Consider the following 19,669-nt stretch of genomic DNA (forward strand, 5'->3'; position numbering starts at 1 on the left):
CTTGAGGGTGAGTTTCTCACGATAATAAAATTGGGTGAAATAGTGGCACTGTAAAATTATGCAAATTAATACTTTGGATAGTTTTTTGCTGTTAATTCAATAGTCTCATCTTTCTACTATGACTAATAAAATTTAGAATTAATGCTTTGGAGATTTTCTTTAATTTTTTTGCAGTAATTTAATAGCTCAATTTTTCTATTTTAAGTAATAAAATTTAGTAATAATTCTTCTGAAATTTCTCTCAATTATTTTTGCAGTTACTTCAATAGTTTCTATTTTCTATTTTAAGTAATAAAATTTAGTTATAATGCTTTGGAAATTTTCAAAATTTAGCAATAATGCTTCCAAAATTTCTTTCAATTTTTTTACAATTAATTCTGCAGTTTAATTTTTCTATTTCAAGCAATAAAATTTAGCAATAATGTTTCTCAGTGAACTACAATTTTTCCTAGTCACTTTATACAATTTTCAAGGAATGTAACTGAACTAATTACTTTGTTAAAAGTTGTCCAGCGACTTCCTGTCGCGATTTAACAACTTCGCATGGGAAAGAAGGTTCGAGGGTGTGACTGGATCCTTGATTTTTTCCCTCCACAGTCGATATCCGCCGTTTCGCGCGCAATTAGAGGGAATTTCAATGGTTCCGCAGCAGGTTGAAGAGTGAAAGTGTGTCACCGTGCGTTTCGTTTTTCACGTGGTGCTCGCAGACGGTGGTCTTGAGACGTTTTGACGTCACTGGTCGATCGAGTTCCCTGGCGATAATCGTTTCCGCGGGCCATTTACTTCGCGTCCATGAAATTTCGTTCTTAAAGAGATCCAGACTGTCGACTATGTTTCTTAAACCATGCTTCGTGGTTTCTAATAAAGCACTGAAAAATAGAGAGGATTAATTCGCGTTTTATTGAACCTGCAGCGTGAGTTACGACTGCCATTGAAGAAGAACAGAGTTTTGTGAGTCGAACAGCTGTGACTTCAGTAATTTTTGGTATTCTATTTTAATTTTAATTTAATGTACTCAGAAAATATTTGTCTTCTGTAATTTTGATATTATTTCTTTAAATAGTTTTAATTCTTTCAAAATATAAATTTGCGTATGCGTATCAATTTTTATACAATTTATAAGTCACCAAGAATAATTAAATTATTATTATTATTAACTTTCAAAATCCTTCACATAGTGATTCAAATATGACATTCACAAACCACTTAAAACAGTGTATATCTATTCTGAAAATAATTAAAAAATCGAATTACAACTCTCGAAGGCGACCAACTCACTTCAGAATGAAAAACTCAAGAAAAAGATAAATTCAGATGTTTGTTAAAAAAATCGAATCAGAGCTCTCGAAGTTGACCAACCCACGTCAGACCAAAAAATTCGAATGACCGCGTCGCGCAGAAGGGTAGCGTTCGAAACGAAGACGCGTCGATCGCAACCGAGCAGTCGCGACAAGGAGAAACGAGGTCTGGTGGTGGGGGTAACCGAGTCCCCGCTTCGCTACGCGCTCTGCCATCTGTTCAGTCGTATCTCGTGCGCGCGCCATGCCGGATCGTCGCTGCTCGTCCTCGCGTCGCAGCTCCTGGCAAACGTGTCCGTGTCAATCCTCTGAGCCGTTAATTAAGCGGCCACCTGCTTGTTGGGGGGGTGGGGGGGGTCTAACAAAAATCTACCAGTGACGCGAGTGTTCTCAAAGTTCTCGATTCTAAATCGTTCGACCACACACGCGATCGCGAAAAGTGCGCGTTACGTTGCACGGATTATTGTGCCTCGACAAATCGAGACGTAACTCGACGAGAGCCTCGCATGACTGTTGCCTTCGACGAACGCCGGTCGATAACGTTATCAGGCCAGAAATAATTGCTGGCCATCGTCGTGTGCCTCTCAGAAGCTCTTTCGCGTGCGTCAACAGGTGACACGATCGAAGACAGTGCGTGTAGAAGGTGAACAGCAGTGGAGAAGAAGAAACTAAGGTCTCGCGTGCACCAAATCGACGCGATAAAAGCCAGTGGAGAAAGAGAAAGGGGCTCTCGATTGGCGACTTGTTCTAAAGTGACACGTCGCCCTGGCTAATAAAACGACAAACGGTCTGAACTGAACGGAATCGGCAGCTGCTCACGTTCGTTGGCCCCGCGGCTCGTTTTAATCCCACTCGACAGAGAGAGAGAGAGAGAGAGAGAGAATTGGACGCTCGCGCGACCGGAAGTGCCGTTCGTTTCGAGGGTGGCGATGACTCGTCGCGACTGATCGACGCTCGAATTCAGGATGATGATGGCGCCACCGCAAGTCGTGGGCGTCCTGCTGAAGAAACCTGGACAGCTCAGCCACCCACGATTCCCGCCTTTGGACCCGCAGGAGACCAAAATTCGAGGTGAGTGCCTTCTGACTAACTCTTTAACCCCTCTTCCTCTATCTTATCTAATTGATAAGCGTCCCTCCAGCTTTCTGTAACGCGACGTTGCGCGTTTAAGTCTGTCGCTTCGAGCTTTAAGGTTGCTTCGCAAGTGAACACGTGACATTTCGTGGAATGGTTATTGTTTTCATGTAACTTGGAACGCGATTTTGAGTGTTGTGTTGAGAGCCGTTTCAGAGGACGACAACAGAAACCCCAGCGTTCCTTCGACTCGTTACGTTATCACTGTTTATGATTCATTTGGCTGTTGTTACAACATCCGTCTTATCTAGCGGGTAACTCGAGGCGCTGTTTCGAATGAAAGTGAACGTTTCTACCGATCGTTTCACGTCGATTTTCCTGCAACCTGCCGTTCTCATTGATCCAAACTATCGCACACTCACTGCGAGAGAATTTGCGTTCCACTCGTGTGTACGCACGTATTTCTCGAAAATCGACACTCTACATTAAAATTTAAACCTTGAGGAATATTCAGTATAAATATTGCGTTGCTATTGCGTTTATTTTCTGTGAGAATTAATTTTTATTTACTGTGTTAACGAATTACTGATTATTGGAAATGTAAGTAGTTCTTAGGTTAATTGCTCTCTGGCATATTTTCTAATAATATTGACACATCGCGTATCGCAGATTCTTTCGTCTTTACAACGTCAAACTAATTACATATCTGTGTACAAAGCTTGTAAAATGGAGTCGATACGTTTGGACTACGAGTGAGTCATGCGTAGAACTAATTACAAATTGCAAGTGTTTAAATATCTACGTGGAGTGCTTAGCACTGCAGAGGGTCGTAAAAAGACAGTTATCGTAATTAGTTTGACCTTTCTTCTTTCTCTTCGACGAACGAAATGTAATTAGAGTTATTAGTGTTTGAGATATTAAACGTGGGGAGTTGAAGTTGCGAGGAACAAAGGAGGTTAGCTTAATATTAGACCCAACCCTCTATTCTCGTAACTGCCCGCCATCTTGGATACTGAGTGCATTTTAGCGCTGTAATTCTATCGCTCGAACCACCATCGCAGTTATTCTTCTGTAAGATATTCTTATGGTCTGCTAATTTTGGTTTGGTAATTCTTTTGAGGCGAGTTTTGTTGAGATGAAGTTCTGGAAATTGAGGAGTATTTTTGTGATTTTTTTTGGAGCTTTGAAACTTAGAAATTAAAGAAAACTTTGCAATAATTTTGGAGCTTCGAAACTTAGATATTGAGAATTTTCATCGCACTAATTTTGGAGCAATGAGATTTAGAAATTAAGAATTGCAATAACATTAATTTTGGAGCTCTGAGATTTTGAAAGTGTAGAATACCTTCGCGTTAATTTTGGAGCTTTGAAATTTAGAAATTCTGAGGTATTCTTGCGTTAATTTTGGAGATTTGAAATTTAGAAATTGTGAAGTATTCTTGCGTTAATTTTGGAGGTTTGAGACTTAAAAATTAAGAGAACCTTTGCATTACTTTTGAAGCTTCCAAACTTAAAAATTGAGAATTGCCATTGCATTACTTTTGGAGCTTAGAAACTTAAAAATTAGGAATTGCAATCGCACTAATTTTGAAGCATTGAAACTTAAAAATTTCAAATCGCAATCGCACTAATTTTTCAGCTTTGCAACTTCCAAATTTAAAAATTCTTTCGCACTAACTTTCAAGCTTTAAAGCTCAGAAATTCCAAACTTCTTTCACTCTAATTTTGGAGCTTTGCTACTTGAAACTTGCAACCAACGCATAAACGCCATCACCAGTCATCGAGTGGGCCAAGAACCGTTCACCAATCCCCGCCATCGTCGAAATAAAACCACCGTCGTCGCGAAATTCTTGCGGTGCCGCGCGTCGCGCGTGCGGTCCGCTTTTTCCGCGACGGAAACTCGCAACCTCTCACGATTCGATTGACAATTCGTGGTCCGTAACCCGGTATCTGGGCTACCGTGGTAACGGGATACTTTTACGCGGTTATCCGCTCCCGGGGAACATGAAAACGGGCTGTCTAGCCGTGGCACCAGCCGCTCTCAAGCTTTTTCGCTCCTTTTTCTACTGCGCACGCCACTCACCAGCCATGACACTATCCGTGATTTAATGTCAGGGTTGACGACACCCGAGGAAATTTCACCGTGAAACCCTTTGGCGATCTATTCGAGATTTATTACACGCTCTGGTAAAAATAGAACCAGAATTAATCTGGTTTTTAAATTAATATCGCTTAATATTGCTACTCCTAATAGTCTTCAAAAATATAGCGTCAATTAATCTGGTTTTTTAATTATTATTGCTACTCCTAAGAGTCTTTAAAAATGTAGCATAAATTAATCTGGTTTTTAAATTAATATTGCTTAATATTGCTACTCCTAATAGTCTTCAAAAATATAGCGTGAATTAATCTGGTTTTTTAATTAATATTGCTACTCCTTCTGCTCTTCTAAAATTAATGGCCTTTAAATTACCAAATGCTGTGAAATCTATTGCTTTTTATTAAGCAATTTAAGTTCAGAATATTTGTTTATGGAATTTATCAATTGAAATTGTAATTTGGCAGTGCCAAATGATTTAATAGAGTTATTAAACGTTGAGTAATGAATTGAATCAGCAATAAATTGTTTTACACCACGATTTCAATCCAATTTCGCGAGTCCCAGATCAGCAGCCGTCTGAAGTTAATCTTATTTGCGCATCGTCAGCAAACAGCCTTTTTATCTAATCTCGAACAATCGATTCGAAGTATCAATTACGTGGCTTCGCGAGCAGAAGCTTCTGATGAAGAGGAAATCGACTTGAAAAAGCCTGGTTCGAGATTCTTAACACTGCTTAGCGTTTAGAGAACCGCGAAAGTTTAAGTTTGAAATTGAGGATGCTTTAATTGTGATCGACAAGTGGAGTACCTAAATTCCATCGTTTACGTCGGGTCAAGAAACAGTAAAAGGAAAGCAGGTGAGTCTATTAACGTGCCTGTACTGGTTCTGTCGTCGACACGCGGAATTTCTACTTGCTTTTCCTCCCTCGAACCAATTATCCAACACCCTTTCTCTTCTAACGGATACGTTACGTACTTGTCGAACTTGCTCGATTTCCTTCTTCCATTTTTTTTTCTTTCTTTAGTGCCATCTTTTGGAAATATAAATGTCTGGTGTGAGAGAGAAGAGATTGCAGTTTTTAATTCGTGTTAGTTTTGAGGATTTCAGATTTTGTAGTTGAGAGAGATATTTATGTTAATTTTGGGGCTTTGAGGTTTGGAATTTGAGAGAATTTTTGCACTAATTTTGGGGATTTGAAACTTAGAACTCGAGAGAATTTTTGCACTAATTTTAAGGCTTTGAGATTTGGAAGTGGAGAGAATTTTTTAGCTAATTTTGGGGCTTTGAGATTTGAAAATTGAGAGAATCTTTTAGCTAAGTTTGGGGCTTTGAGATTTGGAAATTGAGGAGTACCTTTGCACTAATTTTGGAGCTTTGAAATTTGGAAATTTAGAAGTACCTTGGCACTAATTTTGGAGCTTTGAAATTTAAAAATTGAGGAGTTCCTTTGCACTAATTTTGGAGCTCAGAAACTTAAAAATTGAGAATTGCAATCACACCAATTTTGGAGCTTTAAAAATTAGAAATCGAGAAGTATTTTCACGATAATTCTCGAGCTTTAAAACTCAGAAATTGAGAAATATTTTAGCGCTAATTTTGGAGCTCTGAAGTGTAAAAATTGAGGGATCCTTTGCACTACTTTTGGAGCTTTGAGACTTAAAAAATTAAGAAGAACCTTCACACTAGTTTTGAAACTCTGAAACTTAAAAATCGATAGAACCTTCTCACTACTTTTAAAGCTTTAAATTGATAATTTCTCTGTACTTCCAAGCCTAAAAATTGATCATTCTCATCTCTCTTCCCCTCTCTCTTTCTCTCCATCACTTCTTCCATCGCACTTCGATCGAATAGCCCCAAAATTGCAAAAACGCGTGACCCCTGGAACTTTTCGAAGCACGTGTGTCATCTGCACAGCAACGTGATTGGTATTTCACGAAGTACGCCGCGTATATTCCGTATCGTGATTCCCGTTGCGTGTCTCGCCTCTGCACAGCATTGAAATTTAGGTCACAGCGTCGAATTAAGCACGGTTCACAAGTGCCATTGACGAAAACCCGCCACGACCAGGGATTAAGATGTGCACACGTCGATAATGTCTCAGCTCCCCGTTCCCTCAGTTTCTTCGAATGCTCGCGCGTCCTTTGACGACACCCGTTAGAGAGCCTCCTGCGAGATGTGCGCCCCACTAGATAAAATACTGGAATTAAATCTCGTAAGCTGCCCTCGTTTGAGGAAGAGCAACGTCTGCTGTGTATGCTGAACTTTAATTTCCTATTAATTAGCTTTAATAAAGATAAATTTTCATTTAAAGATGAGGAGTCTTTTGGAAATGTTATTTAAATTTTTGATTGATGAGTGATGCGAGAAAAATTAGAATTATTTAAGTTTTCTGAGCAATTTGAAGATGAAGAATCTTTTGTAAAAGTTTTTTAAATTTTTGATTGATGAGTGATATGAGAAAAATTAGAATTATTTAAGTTTTCGTTCAGAGACTGTTGCGAGAAAAATTAGGAAATTATTGTGAGATGATGCTTTGGAGGATTTTGTGGATTTAATTTGGGTTTGAGATTTAGAAATTGAGAGGGATTTCGAGATAATTTTGGGGCATGCAAACTTAGAAATTTGGTAGTACTTTTGAGCTAATTTTGGGGCTTTGAAATTGGGAAATTTAGCAATTCCTTGGCGTTAATTTTGGAGGTTGCAAATTTAGAAATTTAGAAGTACCTTCGCACTAATTTTGAGGCTTTGAAATTTGAAAATTTAGCAATTCCTTGGCGTTAATTTTCAAGCTTTGTAATTTGGAAATTGAGAACTTTCTTCACGTTAGTTTCAGTGCTTTGAGACTTAGAAATTTGGAAGTACCTTTGCCTTAATTTTGGAGCTTTAAAATTTAGAAATTCAGAAGTACCTTTGCACTAATTTTGGAGCTATAAAATTCAAAAATAGAGAAGTACCTTTACACTAATTTTGTATGTTTAAAACTTAAAAAATAGAAAAGTACCTTTATCCAAATTTTAAAGCTTCATAGCTAAATTTCTGAGCCTCAGAGCCAAAATTGCAGCAACAGAAGCGCGATGGAGGATGAGAAGGATGCACAGCAGGGACGACATCGTGACTTAGGTTTGTCGATCGAATCGAATCTCGGCCACGGAAGACGCGCGTTCTGCCTTTCACTAAACGTCCGACCGTCTTCTTTTACACGTATTCGGGATTCAAATGGTCGACCAGGTCGTGCCATTTACCCATTCGAGGCTCCCAGCGTCGCTGCACAACTCGATCCGCGTTCTCCATTGTGTAAAATCGAACGCCATCGTGGAAAACCTCGACACTTCCCTTTAAATTTACCAAACGACTCTTTGAGTCTTCAAATCCCCATAAAATTCCATTTTTACCATTCCATTTTCTTTTGCATTAATTTTGGGGCTTTGAAATTTGGAAATTGGGAAGTTCCTTTGCATTGATTTTGGGGTTTTGAAATTTGGAAATTGAGAGGACCTTTGCGTTACTTTTGGAGCTTTCAAAGTTAGAAATTTAGAGGTTTCTTTGCATTAATTTTGGTGCTTCGAAATTTGGAAAATTAGAAGTACCTTTGCATTAATTTTGGAGCTTCAAAGTTTAGCAATTTAGAAGTTCCTTCGCACTAATTTTGAAGCTTTGCAATTTGGAAATTTAGAAGTTTCTTTGCGTTAATTTTGTAGCTTTCCAATTTGGAAATTTAGAAGTACCTTTGCATTAATTTTGGAGCTTCGAGACTTAGAAATTTAAAAATACCTTCTCACTAATTTATTTCCAATCAAAACACTAATAACTAAACAAAAACTGTACACTTTATAGAATATACCACATTTATTTAATATTAGATGAGTGAATTTAGAAGAAATTGCAAGCAATTTGTAGCTCATTTTATTTAATTCCACAGTGATCGATTTTTAAGCTCGTTTTTCTCGATGAAAATTGTTGTTTGATGATCTGAATCAGTTGACAGTGGAATTGTCACGCGTGAACGGCGCTTAAAATGTTCGCCAGTCGAGGGAAACGGGGGCAGAGGAAGTGGAACGACTTCTCTCGCAGCGTTGCTCGTAGGTAAACAGGTGTTCCAGAGGGACGTGGGCGCCATTATGGTCGACGAGCCCAATAATTCACTTTCGTCTGTTTACAAGCCCAGCATAACTGCGTCTGAGCCTTCAGAATCGAGGAAAACAGCTTTAGAAAAATGTCTGCTGGACCAAAGTCGCTGTGAAACTTTTCTTTGGTCCATTTTAAAGCTATGGAGGGTGTCTAATTAAGATAACAGCTGTTTGAGGGAGTTTATGGTGCATTGAACTGGTGAATGTTCGTTTCTTTTTTCTAAAAGAAAGTCTTCTGCACTGTCTTCTTTTTTTAATAGGATGGAGAATATTTGAAGTAATTTTGGAGATTTGAGAAGAATATTTGAGATATTTTTGGGGCTTTGAAGTTTGGAAATTTAGAAGTTTCTTTGCACTAATTTTAGGGCTTTGAAATTTGGAAACTTAGAAGGCCCTTCGCGTTAATTTTAGAGCTTTGAAATTTGGAAATTAAGAAGTTCCTTTGCGTTAATTTTGGAGCTTTGAGATTTGGAAATTTAGAGCTATCTTCGCACTAATTTTGGGGCTTTGAAATCTGCAAATCGCGAAATTCCTTCGCGTTAATTTTAGAGCTTTAAAATTTGAAAATTGAGTTAATTTCTCCACGTTAATTTTAAAGCTTCGAAACTCAATAATTGCAAATTTCTATAGCACTAATTTTTCAGCTTTGCAACCTAAAAATTAACAAATACCTTCGCATTAATTTTGGAGCGTTTAGACATAGAAATAGAGAGAATTCCAGAGTTTCAGTACTTTTTTAACGAGAAGATTCTTTCCAAGACTCATCGTGGAGTGCTCGCTGGTCGAACGACGAACAATTCCGGATGCTTTATCATCCGAGGCCGTGATAAGGAGCACGGAACAACGAGATAGCGTGCACTTCTTCGTATACACGGTGTCTGCCACTTTATTGCGCTACTATTTCTGTTCGAGTGCGTTTACATCGTTCCCACTTAACGAGCACGCGAGTTTATGCAAAATCCACTTATTGTTAGATAAGCATCCTCGTAAATAACTAATATACGCGCTCGGATGAGTCACTGCCACGCTTCGAGTGGCTTGTTGCGAGTGTTAACGACCAGCCTGCACAGTTCTCTTTAATCGAGCTTCACGAAATCGTTTCGTAACGATTTTTGGAAGCACTTTCACGAAATTCTTTTCTGCCATTTCTACAATCACTGGCATTAATTTGTCTGTGCGATCTACATTCGATAAAATACTTGCTTCATTCCCAGCAATTTTTAAAAAAGTGTTATGTTGTCTTTAATTTGTTCTACGCGAATCATTTTCTTTTTTAAGAGCTTTAATTTGTTAATTTTGTTGAATTGGTCGAAGATGGAGGAACGCGAGCAGATCTCTCGAATCTGTTCGCTAAAAACTAGTTAAATCGTGACCCAGCAAGTTCGACGCGATCACCAGCGGGATTAGAAAGTGAATATTATTAAATCCTCTCGTAGGATCTATCCTTAATTGTGATATCGTCGAGAGAGCTCCAGTTTTCAGCTCGAATCGCATCGAACACCATTCTCCTCTGAATTATTCCCATTTTCGTCATTCCTCGATGAAAAAAAAATAGAATCACGTTGTAGAAGCTTTGGAGAGTTGCAATGTTTTATTTAAAGAGTTTGTCGTTCGTTTATTGTTTAATTATTCTGATTGCAACGCGCAATGCCAGCTTTTCTCGTCGACCGCTCGATTTTCTGCGATAACATCAACGTGAGGCTACGTGGAGACCCGTTTAAGCCGGATTTCTACGAGCTTGTGTCGCGTAGAACCGGGTTCTCGTCGCCCGGATTCGTAACCAGTCCTGGCGAGGGAAAAGCGGTTGTGAAAATGCCTCGTCGCGAGTGTAGCGCGGTTGGATCCACTGCGTGGTCCCAGGATCTACGAAAAGGCGCCATCTTTGACGTCTCAGATGGTCTCTTAATCCTTCACTAATTCTCTGATTTGTGGGAACCAGAGAACTCTGAAAAGTCTGTTGTGATTTACATTTGTTTCCAAGAATTTAGTTAGAACGATTGATGGTGGAAAATGGATGAATTTATGTGGTATTCATCGACATAGCACTGAGCGCTTCCGGTTGGATACAGAGCACATTACAACCTTCCATTTTAGCAGAAATTTTGGTTCATTTATTACAATTTTCTGTCATGATCTTTTAAAAGAATTGTATGTTGGAATTTTTTTATTTTATTCAGCTAATTCAGTGCTAGAGACAGGTATTCTTCGACATAGCACTGAGCGCTTCCGGTTGGTTACAGAGCACATTACTACCCTTCATTTTAGCAGAAATTCACTCTAATTTATTACAATTTTCTGTCATGATTTTTTAAAAGAAATGTTGGTTGGAATTCTTTTTTTTATCTTGTCCAGCTGATTCAGTGTCAGAAACTAGGTATTCTTCGACATCGCCCACTGCGCTTCCGGTTCTCAATAGAGCACATTACAACCTTCCATTTTAGCAGAAATTTTAGTTCATTTATTACAATTTTCAGTCATGATTTTTCAAAAGAATTGTCTGTTGGAAATCTTTTTTTAACTTATCGAGCTGATTTAGTGTCACAGACTAGGTATTCTTCGACATCGCCCACTGCGCTTCCGGTTCTCAATAGAGCACATTACAACCTTCCATTTTAGCAGAAAATTTCACTCATTTGTTACAATTTTCAGTCATGATTTTTCAAAAGAATTGCACGTTCGAGTTCCACTCTTTTTTGAGCTGATTCAGTGTTAGACACAGGTCAATGTCGCTCGCGGGTTCACCGACTGCTCGAATCGAATCGAACGCGCGCGACGAAAGCTCGCAAGGTGCACACTTTCACCGTCTCGACGCTTTTTTATTACGCGAGATCCGTCAGAATGCGCCAGCGTCATCCGATTAAATTCGTGGGGCCCTCGCAGCTACCCACAAATGGAGAACATCTCAGCTCAGTTTACGTAAGTCGATTCCATCTGAATCATCGTGGCTGCAATCGAGTCACTATAACTCGCTACTGTATTTTTATCAACGAGTTTGATAAAATTTCGAACTGTTTGGGCATGGAATTCGACGTAGATTGGGACATTTCTTTCTCTGTCTGATCGTTGCGAAAGAGTCGACGTTGGAATTGGAATCTCTGCGTTATTAAATTTAATTGCTAGCTGTTATTTAATTCTAACTTTTTCGTTTAATTATTCGAGGCTTTTAAACTTTTTTTTAGTATCGAATGCAGATATTTTAGTGCAATGTTTGTTTTCAAATGGAGCAGGAAAAATCGAGTGCAAGTATAAATACAGATTAGTGCAATCTTATCTCTCAGAATTTTTTAGACTAGCATACCAAGCATGTAATAAAATTTGGTGGTTCATATAATAAATTTTACGAGAATGATAAAATAAAAATCGAGAAAGATTGCATTTTTGTTGGATAACAAAATTATCAAACTTTTAATTAACCTTTCGCACTCGAGTATGGAATAAAATAAAGATTGACACGATATTGTGTTCGAGAACGTCGAGAATGGAATTCCACGTGGTAAGCTGGTTAAAGTCCGTCGAAACTGACTATGTAGATGGCCGAATTTCACTAACCGCGATCCTCATTCGAACCGGCTCGGGTGTCATATTTTACTGCAATCGGTTTTGCCTCGAAACGCCGCGGGACTTTCTAAAAAAAATGATTTGCATACGCCTGAAATATTCCACGACCCGCTGCAGACCAAACGCGAGATAGAAAATGGTCCTTCGTGTGCTGAAATCGCCAGTAAAAACCAGGAAACTCTCTTCTAATTAACTGCATCAAAGTGATATAATCTTGCAACTTTTCCATTGAATAGAAAGTCCATTTTTCCATCACAATAAATTAATTTAATTCATCAAACATGCCAAGTTATTTCTTTTTTAAATTCCACTCCTCTTAAGGGTGGTTTTAAATAAAATTCTAACCTAAATATAAGCAGTTATTACAAATATTTAGTTAATTATTAATAATTAAACTGAGGATTGCAGAGATGATTTAAGTAATCGATGAAAGAGAGAATGTGGTCGTTTGAAAGTCTTTGGAGGGTAAAAATAGCTCGTCTGGCAGCCATGGGTGGCGCAGCACCCTTCGAAGCGTCGCGAATTTTCCCCAGAGCGTCGCGACGTACGATTTTTTGCCAGCGCACGTGTCGACTGCGGTCCACAAATTAATTAGCAACAGCCGTCGCGGACGGCCTCTCAAGTGGGTGTAATTAGACGCCCTCGAGGAGTGAGAGGGTGCTGGCTGCGAGAGAGACGAGAGAGAAGAATGCTTCGACGCGAAAGAGAAACCACTCCACGCGTTTTAATGGAAAATCTCTCGTTTTCTTTCCTTGCAAAATTAATTCAAACGCTGGTCAACGATTGTAGAATGTTCAATCAGATCTGAAGCTTCTTTCAGATTAATTACTGCTCTATTTTCCAATTTAGATTTTTTCTAAATTAAGGCAGTGAAATTTCAATTTTGTCAGCCAAGATTCAACTCTCAGAGGTGGAATCTTTTTCTGTTCAGCAGTCAGGTAGAAAACGAGCAGGTCAGGGAACGAATCCCACCCTTGGGTGCGCAAGGGTGCTGTCGAAGGCTCCAGAAAGGCAGCCATTTAAAATTCGTCTTCAAATAATTATTTAATAAATCACAAACGAGATTTGCTCAATCTTTTTCAATGAATAATAATATTTGTATTTTTTACTTTGAGTAAATTTAATTTGGTAGTGGTTAATTGTATTGTTGAGAAAGGCAGTCGTTTAAAATTCTTCAAATAATTTTTCATAAATCACAAACGAGATTTGTTCAATTTTTTTTCGATGAATAATGGAATTCGTATTTTTTTTGTTTTGATAAATTTGATTTGGTGGTGTGTAAACATATTGTTGAGACGATTTGAACGTTTTCGAGTTGAGGCAAAGAATTCCAGGCAGCTTTTCCAAGGGGACTGTACTCCATCAAACGGCGCAGTTGATGTCCATTAATTTCTGTTCCCCCATTTCGTTCTAAGGCTGGCACGCGGTTCTAAACTTTCTCACCCAGCTGCTCGTTGCTTCATTGAACCCGAACTGTCCGCGTGAACTCGGGAAAAACTTTCTTCTTAGCTGAGAGAGGCGAGCGTCTTGTCGATTCGATGTGGTGTGCGAGGTTTATAGAAAAATTTCGTTCAAAAGCAGTTCAAAAGCACCTGCTTGGTGAAATATTTGTCGAACGACATCGATTTTGCTCGATATTTTTTTTTTTTTTTTTCTTTTGGTTCTTTTTAGAATTTTGCAAACATGTGTTTTTATAGTGGGATTTGTGCTGCTGGAATTTTTTTGTTTATTTGTAGTTGAAGAGTTGAGAATTATGGGATAGAAGAGTTGGGGATTGAAAGAAGATGGAGTAATGCTTAATTGTTAGGAAGAAATGGAAGGTTTCTTTTTTTACAGATTTTCTATTGCTGGAAATTTTCTATTTCTATGATGGAAATTTTTTATTACTGATGTGGAAGGTTTCTGTTGCTGAAATGGAAAGCTTCTGTTGCTAGAAATTCTTTATCTCTGTATTGGAACTTTTCTACTCCTGAAATGGAAATTTTCTATTTCTGTAATGGAACTTTTCTATTTCTCAAATGGAAATTTTCTACTGCTGAAATGGAGGAAATTTTCTATTTCTGAAATGAAAAGTTTCTACTGCTGAAATGGAGAGTTTCTGTTGCTAGAAATTTTCTACCTCTGAAATGGAAAGTTTCTGTTGCTGAAATTGAGAGTTTCCGTCGCTAGAAATTTTCTACCTCTGAAATGGAAAGTTTCTATTGCTGAAATGGAGACCTTCTGTTGCTAGAAATTTTCTACTTCTAATATAGAAATTTTCAACTACTGAAAATCTTCCGCTTCTAAAATAAATAACTTCTGCTACTAAAATACAAATTTTCCACTTCTGAAATAAAAATTTTCAACTACTACAACTTTTCTACTGCTAAAAATGCCTCCAATCCTCGACTCTTAAAATCCAGAAAAAATCAAGTACAAAGCATAAATACACCTCAAACTCCTCCAAACCACTAAATCTCTCACTCTCCTCTAAACAAATAGATAAATCTAAATTTCTAGAGCCTGGTATAATTACTGAAATTCCAATTGGTCAAAGAATGTTCGTCTCGACTGGACTGTACTTAATCAAGATTGGGTTTAACTATATGGATGGGCAACATGTTGCATAGCGGGGCGTTGGTTCAATAATGATAGAGCAGAGGCGATAACGGGAACGAAAGAGGAGTCCTCGCGCGCGTGTTCGCCTCAGCTGACGCGGATAATGCGCTGGTCGGACAGGAAATAGCCCTCGCCCTTCCTCTCCTTCCTGCCCCTCGTAAAACCGATTAATACCAAACGAAAGTGGCCGCTTAACCGTTGCTTTCACGTCGATTGTTATTAAACCAACTGAGTCACCCCTTTAAAGCGTCGATCCACGATCGAAATCGACTTTTCGAGACCTCTGGCAATTTTCACAGGTCGAATTAAACTTAAACTTCGTTTGCAATTTTCTTTTTGCTTATTGACGTTCACTTGTTAAGGGTTGACACTGTTTTGTCGTTCAGCTGTGAAATAAAGATTTCTAAAAATTCTGAGATATCTTGAAATCGATGTTCAGATTGTTGTCGAACTTCCGAGGTGTTCGAAGAACAGCTGAGTCGTCAGAATTGGAAGCGGAAAAGTGGAAGAGCGTCCCCCAAGGGTTCCTCTTCGTCTCGAATCGACCTCGCAAAGCGTGTCAGCAGTCAGAGGCGAGGTGAGAGAGACGAAGAGGGTCAGTGAATAGAAAAATCAGCCGCAATCGAGAGACGAGTCAGCGAACAGCTGACTACGAGCGCGTTTCACTGGCAAAGGGAGAAGGCTGGGACGTTCGATGCCAGAGAAAACCGTGACGAGAGGGACGGAAGTTGAGAAAGAGAGGACGATGGCGCGAGGAGGACGAATCGAGGATGATCTATGGGAAGATCTGCTGGAGAAATGCGAACGCTGGATGGAATTTAGAATTTTAGAAATAGAGGATTTGAGGCAGTAAACAATTTTCATTTCTGAAGCAGAAAATTTCTAAAGATAGAAGATTCCTATTTCATCGATGAAAAATTTCCATTTCTGAAGCAGAAAAGTTTCATTGCTGAAGTAGAAAATTTCCAGCAGTGGAAAGCTTGCGTTTCAAAAGTAGAAAAGTTCCATTGCTGAAGTAGAAAATTTCTAGCGACAGAAACTCTCCATTTCAGCAGTAGAAACTTTCCATTTCAGAAATAGAAAATTTCCAGCAGTAGAAAAATTGCAATGCTGGAGTAGAAAATTTCTAGCGACAGAAGCTTTGTATTTCAGTAATAGAAAATTTCCATTTCTGAAGTAGAAAAGTTCCATTGCTGAAGTAGAAAATTTCTAGCGTCAAAAGCCTTCCATTTCAGAAGTAGAAAAGTTCCATTTCTGTTGTAGAAAATTTCTAGCAGCAGAAACTCTCCATTTCAAGTTAAACTCCATCGTCTCATAACTTAAAAGCTCTCAGACATATATTTTGACCAACAAAACAAGAATTCCAAATTAAACTCCATCGTCTCGTAACTTTAAAAGCTCTCAGACATTAATTTTCGCTGTTTACAAGCGATTTTAATATCGCCAGCCTTATAACAGAGTACGTTTCAATTAAAACGCGTACACTTGCGGTTACTATGGCGATGCAGGAACTAGATATCGTTCTCTTTCGTTTGATCGATACACTTCGATCCTGGTCTCGCATCAAGGCCAGTGAGAATTGCGACAAAGTAGACTGACAGACGTGACGACCAGTTTTATCGATTTTATACGACATTAACTGATTTTTAATTGGTTACTTGCGACGTGTGTGCTCGTCAGAAAGCCAGAGAACGGGCGAACAAACTGAAACGACTGAAAGGCGTGGAATCAGCTTCTAAAATGGTTATTACGAAGGCGATAGACCGTTTCGCAGCATTCCTCGAGACAAGAACGCGTAGAGCAATTATCCTGCTCGCAACTAGATTAACAATCGCATTTTTTACGGTTAATAAGCGATGCTCTGACCACTCGCGAAGACACTGCGACGAGTATTCTATTTTTCCTCTTTTTCTGTGGGGTAACTGGTCAATTAGTCCGCCATGTTGCCAGATAAGTGGAACAACAGACGCAACTGGGTCTAACGTCGCGCAGCGCCATCTTTTCTGCTTCCTTATTTCTTTTTTGCATCCATTTCTGCGATTATTCGAAGATTTCTGACTTGAAATGCCACATTTTGCTTTGTAGAAATTTGTGAGCGATCGCTTGAAGAATTTTTCTCCACTTTTTGCTTTATTTTATGGGATATTTTCAATGCTGAGGCTTTTTTGTTATATTCCAGAAGTGTAAAGACTTAAAACTTATTTTAATTTTATTTACTCGATCGACACTTTTTCCTCTTCTGCTTTATCGATATTCAGGGTCACGCTCAGATGCATAGGTTATCAGCGAGCACGCTATATTTCGTATTAAAGCGAGAGTTCTGTTAACACGAAAGTAGATTAACTTCGAACTTAAATTTTACATTTCACAATATTGTAAATCTGAATGGTTGCGAAAACGAAACGTCGTCGATTCTCAGCCCCTCGCAGACCCCTCGTCTCTCGCGTTCACGTGCGATTAAGCAATTTCGATTTTCCCAGCGTCGTCCTTCCGCTCGACCAGTCGTTAAAGTCGCCAACAGTCCTGACCAGCGTCCTCGTGGCTCGCGTCTCGACTTTTTCGTCTCATTAAACGCACGAGAAAAATCGACGCGAGCGCAAAAAAAAAGGCGAAGAAACGCACGTGGAGCGCGGGGAACGACGGTTGGCAGTTTCTAGTCGGATGGACACGGTCGAAGGGAACCCACAGAAGCCATGGCGGCGTAATTACCGGGTTGGACGCGTTCGATCGACGTGATTGCACGATTGCATGCCGCTTTCCTTTTGCATGGAACGCCCCTGGTTTGTCGCTACGCTCCACAGGCCTCGCATTTCCGTCCACTGGCTCCAGTTTCTATTTTTCCACCCTGTAGTCGAACTATAATCAACGCCATCTTCGATGGGGGTCCTCTCGTGAGTGGCAGTTTCGTGCAGCGACTGCGTCATTTGGGCCAACAGCTGATGCCTCTGAAATCATATGATTTGCATGTTTATTGTCACCCTGTACATTTTTCGCCAACTGAAATAAGTAATTGGAGATTCAGATCAATTTCTGGGACCATTAGGTACATTTTTTGCAGCAATTTTTATTCATAACATCGCAAGCAAAGAAGTTTTTATGCCAAAGTTCCTTTCATTAGGAGTTGCATACATATGTAGTCACCCAGTGGATTTTTCACCAAGTGAAATAAGTAATTGGAGATTCTGACTAATTTTTGGAGCCATTAGATATATTTTTTGCAGCAATTTTTATTCATAACATCGCAAGCAAAGAAGTTTTTATGTCAAAGTTCCTTTCATTAGGAGTTGCATACATATGTAGTCACCCAGTGGATTTTTCACTAAGTGAAATAAGTAATTGGAGATTCTGACTAATTTTTAGAGCCCTCACATACATTTTTTACATAAATTTTCATTCATAATATCGCAAAGAATAATTTAAGTTTCTTCTGGGTACATTCGAGACCTTCATTACCGACACTAGCACCAAATCTTATTAGAACTGTGATTGAAAAATGTTTCTAAGCGTTTGCACAGTAGTTTACAAGTTTTCTCAGTGAAAATTGCTGACGATTTGTGGTTCAGTCAATCGAGACATCGACTTTAATTGAATTTCACGAGCTTATTGCCATCATTAAAGGACCAATTGCGCTGGTGCTTTGGATATTCACTGGCCACGAGTCAAACCTTGAATTTATCACCATCGAGACGTCGTTTCAGATCGATGAACGAGTCCTTTTAAAAAAGTGATAAGACACGAGAGGGGGGGTAAATCCGTGAGGAATTCTCACAAACTCAGCACAAACGTGCTGCGAGTGTGACGTCAAGAGGTCTGCAAGAGTAACTGGAGTGACACACGAGCACACACGTGCACACGATTTTTCGACGGACCAGTTCTACGCGTAATTCTGGTTCTCGAAAAGAAGCGTGTAAACGCGCTGCTGGAGAGCTCGAGCGCCACTTCCGATGCCGCCATTTATTTCCACTCAGACTGTCGTGGCCTCTGAATAAAATTGCTCTGACTCTTTACTTAAGTTTCATTCAGAAATTCTCAAAGTTTTGGAGCTGAACATTATTTGGTTTGGCTTTGACAAACCCTCAATTGCAAAGGGTTGATAATTTTCTGTACTCAAAATTGCCAAATTCTAGCTCTTTAACATCTTTATTCTTTAATAAATTTTCATTTAGAATTTCTTAACAGAACAAATGAAATTTTTGAAGCCAAAAATTCTTTGCGTTAACTCTGAGAATCCCTTAATTTCAAATTATCAATATTTTTCTGTACTCAAAATTAGAAATATTGGTCTACAAAAATAAAATTCCTTATCGTCCATCGTACACTCGCCATAGATTATATTCCGCCATAGAAATGCATCTGAAAGCACACAATTCGCGTAAAAAATGGCGTACAAAGATATCAGATCCTACCAAACGCTCCACAGCTGGCTCGTCACGTGACAATTATCATAGGGGCGCCTTGTAGCTTTGATTAAAGGGTCGATCGAAAAAAAAAGAAGGAACACACGCCTCTCTCTCTTCCCTCTCGACAGTGTTCTACGGATTTGGGTTATCTGCTGTTACGACAGCTGCTGGTTGCTTGCTCTGGACGCCAGCCAGAACCAACACCACCATGGAACTTATCTCGATGGACGTTCGTTGAAAAATGGACCAACGCCTCCATCTTTTCTCGCGATGCATCGAGCCAGTGTCAATAAACACGAGTCGAGTTAAAAACTCGATGGCGTCAGCCATTTATTGGCCATTTTTGAGTCCAATTCACGTCGAACTCGATGGCGTCAGTCATTTATTGGCCATTTTTGGATCCAGTTGAGATCGATACGTCATCCAGGATCGATGATCCGATTAAAAGGGACTGTCTGGGATAGCCAGCCAATTTGTACGGGCTTATTTGCCTCCACGAAGTTGTAACGGTTC

The 19,669-nt window shown here is 39.2% G+C and overlaps 1 protein-coding gene across 1 annotated transcript in view; it reads left to right on the forward strand.

Moving 5' to 3' along the window:
- Positions 1–2,264: 2,264 nt before the first annotated feature.
- Positions 2,265–19,669, forward strand: part of LOC143430977 (uncharacterized) — a 28,768-nt gene continuing 11,363 nt past the window's right edge. The window contains exon 1 of the mRNA XM_076907460.1: positions 2,265–2,369. Within this exon, the coding sequence (XP_076763575.1) occupies positions 2,267–2,369 (103 nt within the window). The 5' untranslated portion in view covers positions 2,265–2,266. The remainder of the gene's footprint in view (positions 2,370–19,669) is intronic.

This window comes from Xylocopa sonorina, chromosome 16 (genome assembly GCF_050948175.1).
Source record: "Xylocopa sonorina isolate GNS202 chromosome 16, iyXylSono1_principal, whole genome shotgun sequence".
In the NCBI taxonomy this organism is placed as follows: Eukaryota; Metazoa; Arthropoda; class Insecta; order Hymenoptera; family Apidae; genus Xylocopa; species Xylocopa sonorina.